Source organism: Pinus tabuliformis, chromosome 7, assembly GCF_031772625.1.
Source record: "Pinus tabuliformis cultivar Carrire ecotype Pingquan chromosome 7, CPIR1, whole genome shotgun sequence".
Classification (NCBI taxonomy): Eukaryota; Viridiplantae; Streptophyta; class Pinopsida; order Pinales; family Pinaceae; genus Pinus; species Pinus tabuliformis.
In genome coordinates this window covers 192953039-192971577 of record NC_142293.1, presented here as the reverse complement: position 1 = coordinate 192971577, position 18539 = coordinate 192953039, and the positions used below count along the sequence as shown (strand labels likewise).

At 40.6% G+C, this 18539-nt stretch overlaps 1 protein-coding gene across 2 annotated transcripts in view; it reads left to right on the top strand.

Annotated features, from left to right (window-relative positions):
* The window catches only part of LOC149246511 (uncharacterized), a 246158-nt gene extending 227918 nt beyond the window's left edge, over positions 1 to 18240 (top strand). For both annotated transcript variants that reach the window (XM_089457956.1, XM_089457955.1), the window contains 2 exons: positions 14461 to 14523; positions 14634 to 18240. In XM_089457956.1, the coding sequence (XP_089314082.1) occupies positions 14461 to 14523; positions 14634 to 17771 (3201 nt within the window). In that variant the 3' untranslated portion in view covers positions 17772 to 18240. The remainder of the gene's footprint in view (positions 1 to 14460; positions 14524 to 14633) is intronic.
* The last annotated feature ends 299 nt before the right edge of the window (positions 18241 to 18539 follow it).

Here is an 18539-nt window from a genome sequence, read left to right as displayed (position 1 = left end):
ACCGAAGGTTGTTGAAGCAATCTCAAAGACTTCATGGGGTCCTCATCACACTTCCCCGTTGAAGACAAGCTCCGTGAGAAGTCTGACTATCACGGATGGAAGATGTCTCTCGATCTGACATTAGAAGAGCAAGAAGTGTTGGACCATGTGAGAGGCAGAATCATTGAGCCTCCATCAAATGCATCTGCTGTTGCAAGGAACAAGTGGACCAGGGGAGAAGTCAAAGCAAAGAAGATCATCCGGGACTCTATCGATAAATGCCTGGTGGCCTATGTTTTCGAGCTGACCACCTCCAAGGAAATCTACGATAGACTGGTAAGCTTATTTAAAGTTAATGATGCAAATCAAGTTTTGTTCCTTAAGAATAAGCTGAAGGAAATTAAGAAGGGCAAAGATGAAAGTATGCAAGCATACTTCTTAAGGATCATTGAGATCAAGAATGATCTCCTATCAATTGGGGAAGTCATTCCTGACAGGGAACTAACCATCACAACTCTCGGAGGGCTCCCATTTGAATGGTATATATTCAGAACCACTCTTCTCAACAATAATGTAATTCCTGGATTTGAGGAATTGATGGCGAGATGCATTCAAGAAGAGACAAGGATGGAAGAGCAGGAAATGCCTACACTTAGAGGCAATCCCACTGCTTTCTCCTCTCATGCTAAAAGGAGAAACAAGTCTGGTCTAAATCTAAAGGAAAGGTCAGACCGAAGGGTGGAAGAAAAGGAAGATGTTACATTTGCAACAAAATTGGCCACTATGCGAGGGAGTGCCCTGATAGAAAGGACACACATCATGACGATGATCAAAATCACTCTCGAGGCAATCAAAGGAATGGCAGGTTCAATGGTAAAGGAAAGAGGAATGCTGGAAATCAAAGAAGTGGTCAACCTTTCGAGAAGGCAAGAAACTCCAAGTACGAATCTAACGTTGTTAACAATAAGCAAGATGAATATTATCTACCAGCGACCCTCTCTACCATTGCTCCCCCGGACTCCCTGGGAAATTGGCTTATTGATAGTGGTGCCTCAAGGCACTTCACTGGTTACAAAGAAGCTCTCTCTAATCTGATAGAGAAGGAAACCAACCTGGAAATTGTTCTTGGGGACAACTCCAAATATCCAGTGAAAGGCGTAGGAAATGTTACTCGACAATTGAATCAGGGCAATACAATTCATTTGCAAGAAGTCCTATATGTACCTGATCTCAAAAAGAACCTGGAAGACAGGCTACAAGGTGGCCTTCATCGATGGCAAGTTACGTGTATGGAAAAAGAATTTTAAAGATGCTTTCACTCTTGGGTTTCGAGTTGATTCACTATATCAGGTCGGAGGAAGTCTGTTGGCTACCATGTTTTGTGACACGTCTCTTCAGTCTAAACTATGGCATTAGAGGTTTGCTCACCTTCATTATAAAGCTCTACCCGATGTGAGACAAATGGTGACAGGGATGCTTGAGTTCAAAGTAGAGAAAGAAGGTGTATGTCTGGGATGTGCCAAAGGAAAGCTCAAAAGGGAACCATTCCCCTCAAGCCATAGCAAGACCTCCGATATATTGCAGTTGGTTCACTCCGACATATCTGGTATGATGCCTGTAAATTCTTTGGGAGGATATTTATATTATCTCACTTTTATAAATGATTATTCTCACAATACTTGGATGTTCTCCTGGTTTTGTCACTTCAAAGCCTTGATCGAGAATCTAACTGAAAAGAAGATCAAGATCTTAAGGATTGATAATGGGACTGAGTATGAATCCAAAGAGTTCCATGACTTTTGCAAAGAGGGTGGCATTAAGAGGGAGACTACAACACCATATACTCCTGAGTAGAATGGTGTGGCGGAAAGGAAGAATCATATGATTGTGGAAGTTGTCCATGCTATGCTCCATGATCAAAGGTTTCCGAAGTTTCTATGGGCTGAAGCTGTGAATACCGTCGTATATGTTCAAAACTAATGCCCTCATCAAGAATTGGGTTCCAAAATCCCGAAGAGATGTTCACTAGTAAGAAACTTGACGTATCTCATTTTAGAATTTTTGGACATCCTGTATGTTTTCATGTGCCGAAAGAGAAAAGGAATAAAGTGTGCATTTGGAAAGAAAGGAATCTTCGTGGGCTATAGCGAAAATACTAAGGGCTATAGAATTTATGTGGCTGGTCAAAGGGAAGTCGAGATTAGCCATGATGTCACCTTTGACGAAGATATGGCTCTTAGCAAAGTTGACAATCTTCCTATACTAAGGAAATCCGGAGAAGCTGACACTAGGAAACTAGAGGAAAAGGAAGATGAGACGATGCCCGATGTAGAAGAACCTATGGATCCTATTGATCCCCCTCCGCAAGAGCCTTCCTCTTCTAGGAAGAGGCCTTCATGGCTTAGGGGGACACTTGATGATGCCGAAGGACACATTGCACCCAGAGGGACTTTCCGAGAAAGCAAGAAGCCAACCAGGTATCAGGGATACTTGACCCTCATGAGCACGATCATTCAAAATGAGCCTTCATCGTTCGCCGAAGTTGTCAAGCATCAAGTATGGAAGGATGCTATGACTGAGGAATACGAGTCCATCATGAAGAATGATGTTTGGGATGTGGTTCCCAAACCCCATAACAAAGTAGTTGTCACTTCGAAATGGCTTTACAAGATAAATGTTATGAATATACTTCATAACAATTAGATAAATAAAATAAATATTAATATTAAATAATTAAATATTATTTAGGCTAAATAGTCATTAAATTAAGTGAAAGTAGGGTCCTCATTGTAATCTTATATCATCTTATACAATTATATATATTAATAAATAATTATTAAAATACCTCGTGTATTTTTAACAATTAAACCTACAAGCTATCAGTTTTTGTGCTTCAACATAGTTTTTATGGTACAGTGGTATCAGAGCCATGGCACACGATATAATCATGCGAGTCTTTGAACGTAGTTCGCCCCACAATGTGCCATTACGTTCATATCCTGATTATGTTGAACAGTTTAGTATTGAAGAAGCATTTCAGGGTTTAGAAAAATCATTTGCAGAAATTAAAGCATGTCAAAAGGAAATTGATAACAAGGAAGAGAATAGTGATAGTGAAGAAACAAAACAAGGTGAAGCAGAAGAAGAAGACTATCTTGAGAAACAAGAAGATGAACAATATCATAACAATGAAGAAGATGTTGTTAATGAGAAATTATCATCCATGACCCTGGAACAAGAGCAGGCTGTTGTAGCTATTGGCAATGAAAAGATATTAGATTTATCCTAGTTGGAAGAAGATGTTAATGAAAATTTTCCATTGGTGGCTCTTGAGGAAAAACAAGTTTTTAAAGATATGATGATTACTACTTCTGATTTGGATGATAAATGTGAAGACTGCGAAATTTATTTTAGAAAAATGCCCAAGCATTCTAGAGATCACGACCTCGGGCCTGTCTTCCACTTCGTCTCCAACAAGGACAACCTCGCCGTAGCGGTGGGTTCTGTACTGGAGCAACGCTAAAGGTCACTTTTTGCGCAAATTAGCAAAGGTGATCCAACAGAGGCCGTGGTTGATGGAAAACGGCCAATGCATCTGGTGGCCACGCTCTTATCTCGTCCCTACCCCTCTGCCCACTAGGTGAAAGCAGCATTATCTCTCGTTGTTCATTTGCACGATGACATTGAATTGGTAGTCCCCAGCACGGGCATAGATCCCGACGAGTATTCCCTTTTAGACCCAATTATAAATACTGGACTCCAATTGGTGTGAGAAGGACAAATTCAAATTAGGGTTTGTAAAGCTAATGCACTGTCGTGTCGTGAACAACCCTGGTATTATTCCCATGTCCAAAAAATTACAAGAAATTATAAAAGTATTGGTGTCATATTTGTGGCCGGTGCTCATGGATTTCATGGTTGGGTGGTATCAGAAACTGTTGTTAACCTTAGAACGCCTCTTTGAAAACCAGGAGAATTGCCAACGTATGGTCGATCTACGGATGGTTGGGTTGTCGCTCACAACATTTATTTTGGGAGTTTCTTCCATGGAAGATATCAGAAATAATGGTGACTATGTATCGGCTTCTGTGACATTTGAGACGATTTTAAAATTATTTGACAAACTCTGTCAACATTCTCAGGAAGCACGCGAAGAGACAATTGAGTTCTTTGTATCAGAAGTCAATGTGTTTTGCACGGTTCTTTTCAATCATGTGAAGAATACTGAGGCCTTTGTGGTAGGCTCCTGCGTCCTTGCCCACATCACGAGCCTGTCTGACAATGGCTTCAACATCGATATAAATGACTTCAACATCATGGTCACCACATATAGCACGTATGGTTACACTAGTCACCGCTTCAAGGACTCGGAAGCCATAATGAAGGCCATTGAGGACAAGGAATGGGGTCTGGTTCTCATGGACGAGGTCCACGTTGTGCCCGCTAAAATATTTCTTAAAGCCGTTGCGCTCACCAAATATCACTGCAAGCTCAGCCTTACAACTAATCTTCTCCGAGAGGATGCGGCCATCAACGATCTACAACTCTTTCTCTTCACTGGATTTGGAAAGGATGACAAGCGCGCAGTCCAGCACACGCTCTATAGTGCCAAACTCTACAAGCTCATGGCCTGTGAATATCTCATCAAATTCCACGAGTCGCGCAACAATAAGACCATCATCTTCTCGAATAATCTGTTCGCCCTAGAAAAAATGGGCATCATGCTGAAAAGACACATGATTCGGGGTGACACCTCGCACGATGAGAGGCTAGAGGTCCTCGGCATGTTCAGAAATGCCCCGGGTGGCTTCATAATCTTTCTTTCCAAGGTGGGAGATACCTATCTTGATCTTCCAGAGGCATTGGTGGTCATACAGATCTCATCTCAGGGCGCCTCCAGGAGGCAAGAAGCGCAACGTTTGGGTCATGTGTTGCGTCCCAAAATCATGTCAGCCCTGTCCGTAGTTCTTCGCTCCTGCACCGACGACAAGATCGCACGCAACATCATTAAAGACTAGGTGTCAAACGACATGCTCCAATGGTTGGTGTCTTTTCGTTGGGCATATAACCTTAAGCCATCCGATTAAGCGTATAATCATAATGGATTTAGATAGCAGCGTATAATTAAATATAACTTAAGTAAAATCTATTAATTAATTCATATAAATTAATTAATCTAATTAATTAATTAATTTCATTTAATTAATTAATATATAAAATTTAATCATTTAAAAAAAAACTTATAAAAATATATATATATATTAAAAAAAATTATAGAGATTTTGAAAAAAAAGAATTAGACTTATCAAAAAAAATTATTAAAAAAAAAATACATACATATATATATATCCAAGGGATAACACTGATTTGCTATAAGACGAGAGGATGGCCAGATTATATACATCGAAGACGACATACACTAAGTGAAGAAAAACCCAAGCGTTAAAGCTTTGAGGACAAAGCTTTCGAAGGAAGAGGCTATGTTATGAATATAATTCATAACAATTAGATAAATAAAATAAATATTAATATTAAATAATTAAATATTATTTAGGTTAAATAGTCATTAAATTAAGTGAAAAGGCATGTCTAAAAGACATGCCCATTCACGAAAGGTCACCTGCTGAGGTATAAAAGCAGGGTCCTCATTGTAATCTTATATCATCTTATACAATTATATATATTAATAAATAATTATTAAAATACCTCTCGTCTATTTTTAACAATTAAATTTACAAGCTATCAGTTTTTGTGCTTCAGCCTAGTTTTTATGGTACAATAAAGCATGGAGCTGATGGAAGTGCTGAAAAGTATAAGGCTTGTTTTGTCGCTCGTGGCTTCTCTCAGAAGGAAGGTATAGACTATGACGAGATATATGCACCTGTTGCCCGAGATACCACCATCCGTTTGATCATAGCCCTTGCCGCTTCACAAGGATGGAACCTACATCAGATGGATGTCAAGACCGCATTCTTGCATGGTTCGATCAAAGAGGAAGTCTAAGTGGAACAACCCGAAGGATTTGAGATTCATGATCAGGAATCTCACGTGTGCAGGTTGAAGAAATCTCTCTATGGGTTGAAGCAAGCACCTCGAGTATGGTATGAGAGGATCGATAGCTACTTGATGAAGTTGGGATTCACTAGGAGTAAAGCCGACCCTAACCTTTAAGGTTGAAGATGACAAGCCTCTCATACTGGTGCTGTATGTTGACAACCTCTTTTTGACAAGGTGCAAATCCTCTCATTCACAAATGTAAGAGGGAGTTGGCCTCTGAGTTTGAGATGAAGGACCTGGGACTGATTCACTATTTCCTAGGACTAGAAGTTTGGCAGAAGCCAGGGGAGATTTTCCTATCTCAAGGAAAATATGTGGTGAAGATATTGGAGAGATTCGGTATGGTGGACTGCAAGCCTGTGAGATGGAGCTTGACTTCAAGAAGTTAAGTGGTAGTGCTGCCGGACCTGTTTTACAAAATGTTACTGAGTATCGTCAACTCATTGAAGCATTGATGTTCTTGGTGAACTCCCATTCGGATATATGTTTTGTAGTCAACACGTTGAGTCAACATATGGTTGAGCCTCACCACACACATTGGATTGGTGCCAAGAATTTGTTGAGATACCTTCATGGCACAATCACTCATGGGTTGAGATCAATGTTGCAGGAAGCGCCACCCCCCTCCCCCCGGATCCTAGGCCCGAAGCGCGATTCCGAAAATGGCGAAGCGCGCTTCGGCCTTTTTAATGCGCTTCCTGGAAATTAGGAAGCGTCGGCCTCGAAGCGCGCTTCGGGCCAGGAAGCGTGCGCTTCACGCAGCGCTTCGGAGCGCTTCCTCCAAAACCGCGCGCCCAAGGGAAAAAAACATCATTTTTTTAATTTTTTTTTAAAGTTAACTTAAGTTAGCATTGAGGGGGTGGGTTAGGGTGAGGTTAGAGTGAGGTTAATGAGAGGAATGAAAAGAATAAAGCCCCCATTCATTCCTCATTTTCTCACTTTGAGTTTATGAGAGTTGGAGAAGAGAAGAGAGGAGAGGAGAAGAGAAGAGAGGAAAAGAGAGGAGAAGAGAGGAGAGCTTGGAGGAGTGAAGAAGGAAGAGCAAGGAGAAGGAGGAGGAGCTTGGAGCAAGAGCTTGGAGGACTTCATCTACAAGAGCTAAAGAGGTAAGTTCAAACCCCAAACTCCCTTATTTTTTGTGACAATTTTTTTGTATTTTTCTCCTCCCTCTCCTACTCTTTCCCATTGTTTCTACTTGCTCCTTTATTTACAGGTTGTCCACCACCTATATCCATATTCCAAGATGGTGTTCTTTTGGCTTCTATGTATCATTCCACTCTTGGTTTTAATGATGGCAAGGGTGAGGAATAGAAGGGAAGAAACAGAAGAGGACATTGGTGATGGTCCTAATAGTAGTGACCCAATGTATGATGAGGAGGAAGGGTTTGAAGAGGAAGGGGATGAACTTGAAGGGGACACTGAAACACAAGATGGGAAAGCTACATCAACACCCTTGTGGAACTATGTGACCAAACTTGATGGGGGAAAGGGTGGTGGATCTTACAAATTTGTGTGCCCTCATGGTTGTCATGGAGGAAAACCATATTGTGGTTCATATACCCGTCTGAGGAGGCATCTTTGTGGGGTGTTGGACAGTGATGAAAAAAAGGGTTCTGTGGGGGTACAAATTTGCCCAAACATTTCAACTGAAGAAAGAAGAAAATACATCCAATTAGAGATGGCTGCACAACAAAAAAACAAGAAACAAAAAACTCATTCTGAATCAAGTGCAACCTCTAAATTTGGTAGTTGCTCATCTCCTCATGGTACTTCTGCAAGCTCTGGAGGTAGAAGAACAATAGGGGATTTCCTTAATGTTGCTGGGAGGGATGATGTGGATGGAAAGATAGTCCGTTTTCTTTGTGCTTGCGGTGTACCATTCAATGTGCTTCGCTCTCCCTATTGGCATGAAATGGTAAAGGCCATCAATGAAGCCCCAAAAGGATACAAGGCCCCCAACTATGAGAAAGCTAGAACAGTGTTATTAGAAAGAGAAAAAGCTAAGGTTCAAAGAGCTTTGACACGTTTTACAAATGAGTGGATAGATTCTGGGGTATCCATTGTATCAGATGGGTGGACAAATATTAGAAACCAACATTTGATAAATGTTCTTGGTGTTTCTTCTAGTGGTGCAGTATTTATTGCATGTCATGACTCCTCCTCCATCACTGCATCTGCACAAAACATTGCAGATCTCCTATTGAAATCAATCAAAGATGTTGGTCCGAATAATGTGGTTCAAGTGATCACAGATAATGCAGCAAATTGTAAGGCAGCAGGAAAAATTATTGAGCGTACTCATCCACACATCTTTTGGTCTGGGTGCCTGGTTCACACATTGAACCTTTTGATGCATGATATTGTGAAACACAAAGATTGTGGGTGGATTGCTGAGGTTTACAGGAAAGGGAAGCAACTCATTAAATTCATCACAGGGCATACAAGGGTAAACTACTTCTATGGCACTTACTCCAAGTTGCAATTGCTTAAAATTGCAAAGACAAGATTGGCTAGTTATTAACTCACCTTTAGGCGGCTAGTGAGGGTGAGACAAGCTTTAACTAATCTGGTGTGTGCTGAAACATGGGATGAAATTAACACTGACACAGATGGTGCTAATGCAGTTAAGGACACTGTTCTTGACAGTTACTTTTGGTCACAGGTTAAATATGTTTTGCAATTCACCAAACCAATTTATTACATGATCAAGTTTGCAGATTCAGATCGACCAGTAATTGGGGAGGTGTATGAGCAAATGGATAGCATGTTGGGGCAGATTAAAGACATTGTTGAGCCTAGAGATACCACCTTGTACAATTATATTCGTGTAGAGGTGCAAAACCGATGGGAAATGCTAAATATTCCATTGCATGCATTAGCATATGTTTTGACACCTAAATACTATCATCCATCATGGCTTTCAACACCAGCACCTGGGGGGGAAGCAGGAGAAAACCACACCAAGATAAAGAGGTTCACGAAAAATATATGGCTGCATTGAGTAAATTAATCCCTGATGAGGAGGACGCTGCATTGGTACGGAGACAGGTGAGCAACTATACGCTCAACACTGGTCCATTTGGGAGCATGCATGCAATTAAAGATCGAGAGACTTTTTCTGCTCTTGAGTGGTGGAAAATGCATGGAGGGGGTACTCCACTTCTACAGAGTTTGGCATTGCGGGTGCTATCACAGGTGGTAAACACTTCTTCTGCAGAGAGGTGTTGGAGCTCTTATTCTTTCATCCACAGTGTTAAAAGGAACAGGTTGAGTTTAGACTGGGCAGAGAGCTTGGTTTATGTTCTTTACAACTTGCGATTGTTGTCCCATTACTGTGAAGATGCAAAGTCTAATAAAGACTTGTTGATTTGGGACAAGAATCCAGAGGAGCCCAATTTGGAGGATGGAGTGTTGCGACTAGAGCAATTAGAGGATGCTCTTTTCCAGGTATGTCCATTGTGGTATGAATTTTCCAATTTTCCCTTATAAAGCATTTCTCTAATTCATGTTTTTAATTTTTTTGTTAACTAGTGTTTTTTTTTTGCATGAATTTTTTGAGCGATTCTAGGATGATGATGACCGTGTTGATATGCCACCACCCCCACCCCCATCTGGTCCCTTGGTTCCTAGGTTCCATGGTTCAACACCAACAGCAGGGGGTTCTTCTTCATCAGTTTCAGTGCCACGACTTACACAGGCACCATCTTCTTCATTGCCACCACGTGGAGGCCCGCCACCACGTTCTATTCGTGGTGGAAGGAGGAGAGATTAGTAGATATATTCACAATCTACTACTTTTTGTCATAGATTACTCATTAGACTTGTAGACTTGTGAATTTGAATTTTGAACCTTTTTGGCTTGGCGGTGACCAAGTGACATATTTTGTAAACATTATTATTTGAATTTTGGACATGACAAATGTTGACAGTTGCTCACTTGCTAGATAAATCATAATATGCTCTATGTTTTATGTTTTATAATATGCTTAAATGTTTTATGTTTTATAATATGCTTAAAAATTTGATGTATGTTTGTAATAGCTAGAATATAGATGATTGTTGTAAACTTGTACATACTAGTAACTACAATGGAATCATGGATGCCATATCTATCTTGATTTATGCAAAAATATGCATGTTTTCATGTCTTCTACAATTAATTTGGTATTTGGGATGTTTGTTTTGAGTATAAATGCAAAAAAATATAAAAATATATATATATATATATATAGCAGACGCTTCCGCGGACGCTTTGCTTCCTAGATTTTTGGAAAATGACGCTTCCGCGCTCCCGCTTCCGCTTCCGCTTCGCTTCGCTCGCTTCGTGCAACATTGGTTGAGATACATTGCCTGAGATGTGAGACTACATGGATATACTGATGTTGATTGGGCAGGCAGTGGGTGGACCAAAAGAGCACTTCCGAGTGTTGTTTCTCTTTGGGATCTGCCTCAATATCCTGGATGAGTAGGAAGCAAAAATCTGTGTCTTTGAGCATCGTTGAGGCAGAGTAGATTGCTGCGAATATGGCCTCTTGTGAGGCGGTCTGGTTGCGGAAGCTCTTCAATGAGCTGTTTGGATTTACATTGGATACTACCTTGATCCTGTGTGACAACTAGAGCGGGATTCGTTTATCAGAGAATCCCGTATTTCATGATTGCTCCAAGCATATCGATATCAGGTACCACTATATCCGGGATATGGTGCAGCAGGGAGCAATAAGGCTCCAACATATTGGTACAGATGAGCAGGTCACCGACATTTTGACGAAGCCCCTGGGAAAGGTCAAATTCTTGACTTTCCGAGAACGACTTGGTGTCGTTGAGAGACCCTCTTATGAGGGTCGTGTATGATGCATACATTGAGCTCTGGGAGCTCCGGGGGGCTTGGGGTACTTCTTGGAGCGACATGCGACCACAGGGCGACTCACCCTCCCCTAGTGGTGCACTATGTACAGGGTGAAAGGTTCAACCTTCCCCTATGATACCCCGTGGCGACTTTGGGACAAGATGATTAGTTCTCCTGTCGAGGCATCCTACCCATGCAGTCTAGGACTCAACCTCTCATCTGATCAATGAGCAGGGAAATGGGGTTAGGGACCATAGTAGTACTATCGATGGACGCATCGTTGTATCTACCGTACTCCCTATGCTAGGATGACCTTCATTGATCTGGGATCAATGAGACTGATTTGGGATCAGTGAGAGTGGTATGACACATTCTCTGAGATTGACTTCGGGTTAGTGGAGGATGGTATGATACATCCTCGATCATTTATTCTTCTTCATAGTTCAGCAGAGCAGAGACGAGCAGTGCAGGGCAGTGCATTTGATGGCAGAGATAGTACCGACGGTCAGACGGATTAGCAGATGGAGTTCTCCCTAGTTGAGAGGGAGTGTTAAAATTGGCAACTAGGGCCAAACTCCATGTGGGTCATCTTATTTATGGCAGCTGATATTTTTCCTTGATTCCTCTCGCCGAGAGGTGTAGGATTGATCCGATGATCATCCGATTTCGACAAGTATTTGTGAAGATCTGAATTTATTTGTAATTACTTGACAAATTGTCAAGGTCGGCCAACAACTAATTGTGTGGCACACATACCCAACATTTCATATAAATATAAGCGAGGTTGAGTCATTATATCATCTCATCTCATCTTATCTTCTTCTCTCTCACTCTCCTTACTTGATTGGGTTAACAAGGAGCAGCTAACGTGGGAGAAGAAGGACGTAGCAAGGAGGCAAAGAAGGACGCAGCAAGGAGGAGGACACAGCAAGGAGGACGACGCAAGTCTGTTCTGCGTTGACTTTCGTTGACCTGGGTGCAACAAGCAAGAGAGGATTGTGTTGACCAGCGGGGAGCCATTTTGACTGTGGTCTAGTGTGGGGAGTCTCCCTCAAGCAAACCGCAATCCTGATCTGTTGCCCGTGGACCTGATTTGACTTACAAAGTGACCAGCATTGACTGGTTAGGGCTGACCGCAAGGCTGCCTAGACATTGACCAGTTTTGACCATTTCTTTTGGGCTTTTCTTCATTGCTGTTGAAGGCTGAGTTGACTAAGGTTGACTCTAGGCTATTTGTGAACCATTTGATCCACTTTGCAAGTGCTGGGTAGGGCTTCTATTGCTATTGTCATAAAAAATACAGATATGTACTATTGTACTATTTCTCTCTCTGCTGAACTATTGAAGATTAAAGAAGAATTGATCAAAGGGTTTCCCCGCATTGGGGTTTGTCCTTGGCTAGCCGCCACATCTAGTGTCTCTAGTCTTGGCTTGTTTTCTGTCGATCTATTAATGTTCTATCGGCACTTTACTTTATGTTTATGTGATTGCTAAACAGCGGCTAATAAGAAGAATTGAAGTAAACTGCTCTAAGCATAGAACATACCATAAATTAACACGTTTTTTATATAATATATATTTTTTATATTTTGATGCATATATGTCAACAAAAGAATGTAGAATGATGAATTAGATATAAAAAACATAGATTTAACCATATAACAACAATCATCTAGAAGTTATAATCTTCATCAACCACGTCCACAAGTTAGTAACATAGTAACATACAACATATTTAGTATTCATCAATCTTAAAGTTTAAAGCTTTCAAAATTAATTATATAACATTTATCATCATTGATCACCAAAGTTGTACTTGTAACCTAAGATATTGAATCATTTAATATCTCCAGCTCTTTCCTTCATTGACAGGATGTACCAGTTGGTATAAGAACCACAGTTCATCTCTTGTCCATGTTTCTTAGAGCCTAACTCTGTACCCAGCTTACCATCACTCCAGTCTTTCTGAATCTGCTCTACATCCAGCTTCACCATCGCTTCAGTCTTTCTGAATCTGCTCTGCACCCAGCTTCACATCTCTACAACTACAAAATACTACCTTTCTCTGCTTATTTCTGAAAATAGAAATACGAAATTTGCAAATTTAGCTTTCCTTTTGGACAAGTTGGCTTTCTATGTCCGGTTACCTCCTCTATTATGGTCTCAACATTGGCCTATTTTTGCAGAGAGAAGTCAGGTCCTTTGACCATGTCAACTCATGCCAAGATAAAGAACAACACAATTTCATCCAACAATCATTTACAGAAATTTTCATGCAGCCCAGCAAAAATCAAAACATATGGCACAATGGAAAAGTCTGAAACCTGGAAATTTTGGCAGCAGGCAATGGAACCATTTTTTCCAGAAATTTCCCTGCATTTTTTTCCACATTTCGACCTATAAAGTTGCATTAGAATTTTACAGCAGCATATCTTTCATGGCAACCACGTACCTTATGGTGAACAAAAACGAAATTAATAGCAATTTTTTTAACAGAAAAAGACAGAACAACCAATTTTCATTTACAGCAGAAAATTTATCCCTAAACAAGAAATAGTGTCAGTGAAATTCCTCCAGGTTTTCTGCAGAAAATTAGCTTGCACATTTAAATGTAGAGGTCTGTTACTTGGGCACATGAGCTATGGTCTATTGTACTGCATTTGATCGTCATCCAAGTGTGTTTTAGATGAACCCAACAGAATAACTTTTTGAGCAGCTACCAAAGTCGGCCTGCAATACTGAATTTCAGCATTGAATCATGTTGCTGATCTGGAAATTGCATTGCTCAGATTCCGTCACACAATAGACATTGATACTGATTTCTATTAGATCAATAATGAGATTGACCTAGTCCCATTTCCCCAACAGATCAGCTTGACTTCTTTTTTCCACAAGTTGACTCACTCTACACCTAATGTCGGCCTTCTTGCAATTAATGTTGACCTTAATCACCGGATCAAACACTCTTTTTTATGCAATGGTAGAGAAAGCTACTTAAACAGTAAAAAAGCAAAATGTGCAAAGCATTGCCATCAAGTAAGGGTCGAGCTGGGCTGTTAAGTCTCTCACCACTCATGTTCGATTCCCCAAAATGACATGCTCAGCCTGTATTGATTAGGCTCAAGGAGTAGGCAGCCCCAGTGAGTTTTCACTCTGTCCGTAGTCAGTATGGGACATCTCGGCTGTTGCTTAGTCATTGGGTCATTACTGTAAAAAGAAGCATTGCCTCTGCTAAATCAATGCCATCAGTGAAAAGATATCAACCACAAGCCATGACATTGAAACATCTGGTGACGTTAGTAGTACTTATTGTCCATTTTGGTAGAGTCCCTGTGTTGACATGTCAGCATCCTCCCTCTCTTTCTTTGGGACTAACATTGCCAATAGTTTTGGTGTCATGTTTTTATGTGTCATGAATAATCCCATATGGATGTTAATTATGAATTATAATGTTTATGAAGAATTATCCACACCAAAAGCTTTGTCAATTCAGAAGCAGGCTTTGGGTTGGAAGCTTGCTGGTTGGTGCATTGGCATCCTCCTCTCTGGTACTAAGTTTCATTTGTCCCATGAAACAGTGTATGGCGATGGGCAATGAAGGTCAAAATTTGGAAGAACTGCTCCTGCGTCTGTCAACTTTGGTAATCTATTAGTTTCATCTGTTGAGTTCTTGAGTTTTCTTTTCAAATGTTGGTCAGTCTGCATAACCTGATTGTGGTTTTCTTATTTTTTATTTGTTTCTCTTGTGCAGATAGAAGATGTTTCCTTTGTAGAAAGTGGGCCTAAGGGAGAAAAAAGAAATGCATGGATGATAGTGAGACACATCAAATTTGGAGGTACAAAGAAAAAAGGAACACAACAGACTCCTAAGACAGTTGAAAGAACCACGGGGGAGAATGTAAAAGATAATCTCAAGAAAACGGTTGGGAGTGAAAGAAAGAAAGAAGATAGTGTTGTGTCATCTAAGGAACAATCAAAAGAAGAATTAGTACAATTTCAAAAGGCCGCTTCCTTTGAACAGACTGGAGAGCATGAAACTGAATTAGCTCCCTTTGAAGAGTCTACTTCCTTTCAGCAATTTGGAGACAATGAAGTTGAATTTGCTCCCTTTGAAGAGTCTTCCTGCTTTGAACAATTTGGAGAGCATGAAACTGAATTAGTGCCAAGCATAGAAAAATTAGAAGAAACTTCTGCTGCTAATGCACATTTTGCAAGTAACATGAAAATGACTGCTACTAAACCTGTCAAACAAGAGGAGTTCTCGGCTGTTGACATACATAATGATATAGAAATGGAACCTGAGTCTGGAGATTCAAGTGCAGATATTTCTATCAATCAGAGAATCCAAAATATTTCTGGCACCGATTCTGTCATGCAAAACCATCTTGCTTCAAAGACTGGAAAGTTACCTAAGCAAGTCAATTTTCCTATCGAAATGAAAGGCGAAGATGCTTCTATTGTTCATTCCTTAGATGCCCCATTTGGAAATTTCGATTCTCCAACCAGTGAAATAGGCAAGCCAGTATGGCCATTGTCCAATAAGTTGAATTTTGGTCAAGTGAAGCTGGAGCAGTTTGGAACTTCAGATGTTAAACAGGCTGTATCTGATCATGACTTGAGCCAAGCTGCTGTGGGAAGAAGTCAAGGGCATTCTGCATCAAAAATTGGGAAATTAGCATCTATGGATTCAATGCCCAAGTTGGCTAGTGGTTCCTTCAAAGCTAATGTTAAAGATGTTCCCAGTAATCATCTTTACAATGTATCTGTAGCTTGTGAAGAAGCAAGCAACAATGGTGAACAATTGCAAACCTCACGTGTGAATTCAAATATTGATCCTGCAATGCAAGATCATCAGGGAATGTCAATGGCCAGTTCTCATATTTCTGGTGATGATTCAAGGCATGTTCCTGTCAGCCGCAGTTTTGGTGATGAAGGGACAAATACATCAAAAACTGCAAAGCAATCTTCTGTAGATTCAGTTCCTGAGCAAACCCATGTGTCTGGAGGATTTCGTTGGGGCCTTTTTGGACAGACAAAGACACCAGCTGCTAATGTAAACAATGCTGTTCCAACAGAAACTGAAATTGGAGCTGCAAATGGCAAACATACTGGTTCCATTGTTCATTCCATGGATGCCAAACTTAGAAATTTGGATTCTCTTACCAGTGAAACAGTCAAGCAGGTACAGCCCTTGTCTGATATTTTGAATTTTGGTCAAGTGAAACTAGAACAACCTGGAACTTCAGATGTTAAACAGGCAATGTCTGTTCATGACTTTAGGCAAGCTGATGTGGGCATAAGTCAAGGGAATTCTGCACCAAATGTTAGTAAGGTAGCATCTATTGATTTAGCACACAAATGGGCTCATGGTTCCTTCAAAGACGATGTGAAAGATGTTCCTCATAATCTTCCTTCCAATGTATCTGTAGCTTGTGAGGAATCAAGCAGCATTGGTGTACAAGTGCAAGATCCTGTCAATTTGAATAATGATCCTGCATTGCAAGATCAAGAGGAAATGCCAATTACCAGTGCACATATATTTGGTGATGATCAACAGGAAATGCAAATTTCTGGTTCTCATTTATCTACTGATGTTTCAAGGCATAATCTTGTCAGTCGCCATTTTGGCGATCAAGGAACAAATACATCAAAAACTGGAAAACAATTTTCTATAGATCCAGTTCCCAGTACAGTCCATGCGTCCAGAGGGTCTCGTTGGGGTATTTTTGGACAGGTAAAACCACCAGCTCTTAATGTAAACAATGCTGCTCCAACTGAAACTGAAATTGGAGTTGCAAATGGAAAACATAGTGGTCCCAGTGATTACCCCAGACAAGTTCCGGCTGGTGGCATATCTAGTCCATTAGGGCTTTCTGCTTCAAACAAAGGAAACCAGAAACCTCCAGATTTGATTCCTAATCAGGCAAATGATTCAGGACTGTTTATGTCTGAAAATTCCAAAGAGGTGTCATCCTTGTCTGTTCAAGCAAGTAATAATGCCATGTCAAGAGATCCATCCAGAATTTCAATTTCTAGAAGTCCTGTTTCAAGGGATGGTGGTCCCAGTGAACATGCAAGAAATGTTTTTGCTGGTACTGGATCCAGTGCGCTCGGGTATTCTGCTTCAAACAATGGAAAACAAAAACCTCTAGATTCGACTCCAAAGCAGGTAAATCACGATGCAGTGTCTATCTCTCACAATTCCAAAGCGGTGCCACTCACGTCTGTTCAAGAGAGTAATATTTCCATGTCAAGAGATCCATCCAGAATTTCAGGTTCTAAAAATCCTGTCCCAAGGGATGATACAAATCCTGTTGATAGCAGTCCCAGTAGCCAACGGAATCATGCTTCAATCAAAGGAAAGCAGGTTTCTACCTCAGGAGGTTCTCGTTGGGGCATTTTTAGTGCATCACGAAGTGCTGTTGTTGAAAGTCCAAGCCATCCTACAGGGGTGACAGAGGCTCAAGCTAAGAAGGTTAGCACACCAAGAAGTGCTGTTGTTGGAAGTCCAAGCCATCCTACAGGGGTGACGAATGCTCAAGCTAAGAAGATTGGTGCACCAAGAAGTGCTGTTGTTGAAAGTCCAGGCCATCCTGCAGAGGTGAGAACAGAGGAAACTAAGAAGGATCAACATTATAGCCCTGAAGAACAAAATATTGGTGCATCTCGTAAAGCTGTAAGTGGTGTAGAGCCAAGGTATCTTCACCCACAAAATCAAAGGCATGTTCCCGTAGGCAGTGTTGGTACTACTGCGAATCAGGTCACAAAACAGGCTCCAAAGGAGAGTCCAGCTAAGGTTGTTGATAAACCAATGCAAACACGTTGGGGAATATTTAGCATGAGGGCTCCTTCTAAGTCTGCTGATGGTAAGGAGAAACCAGAGGGCTGATAAGGAAAAATCAAGACCATCTATGAAAGATGTAAGAGGCAACCAATCTATGATGCTGCAGATTTATTTTTAAGGGGAAACAGATGTCACTGCCTAATGCACTGAAAAATTCCATAATTCTACATTTAGTGAAGTGGATTTTACTGCAGATTGGTTTGGCAAGTGATGAATGTTGCCTCTGCGTCGTGCATGGAAAATGCTATAGTCTGGGTTTTAATGCAGTCGATTTTTCAGTTTAGTAATGCATTCTATGAAAGTAAACTTAGTTTCCTACAATCTTTAGAAGAAAATTGAAGAATGCATTGCTTCAATAACTTAGTTTCCTATAATCTCTAGAGGAAGAATTGGAGAATGCATTGCTTCAATAGCTGTCAGTTAGAACTCTTAGGCTTCATAGAGCAATAGGTTTCACTGGGAGAAACATAAGTTATAATGTTTTAATTTTAGAGGTTGCTATTGCAGCTTTCCATTCATTTTGTAGCGTCTTTTACAATTTCCATTCTTTTTCTTCCAAAATTTTGCCTCATCTCGTGTATTTGTCACTTGGATGCCAAACTCGATGTGTTGTAGGCCAGACTTTATGTTAATCAGTCTGGATGCTGGTTCTTGCTATGCTTTAAAGTTTATTTCATAAATGCCTGCCTTCTTGAGCAGCATATGTAAACAAATGCCAACAGAGCAGTTATTTGGTTCTTTAAATTGTACAATAATCTGGGATGAACTTACATTTATCTTTTGAAATATTCTCGAGTACATGAAATTTGGTAA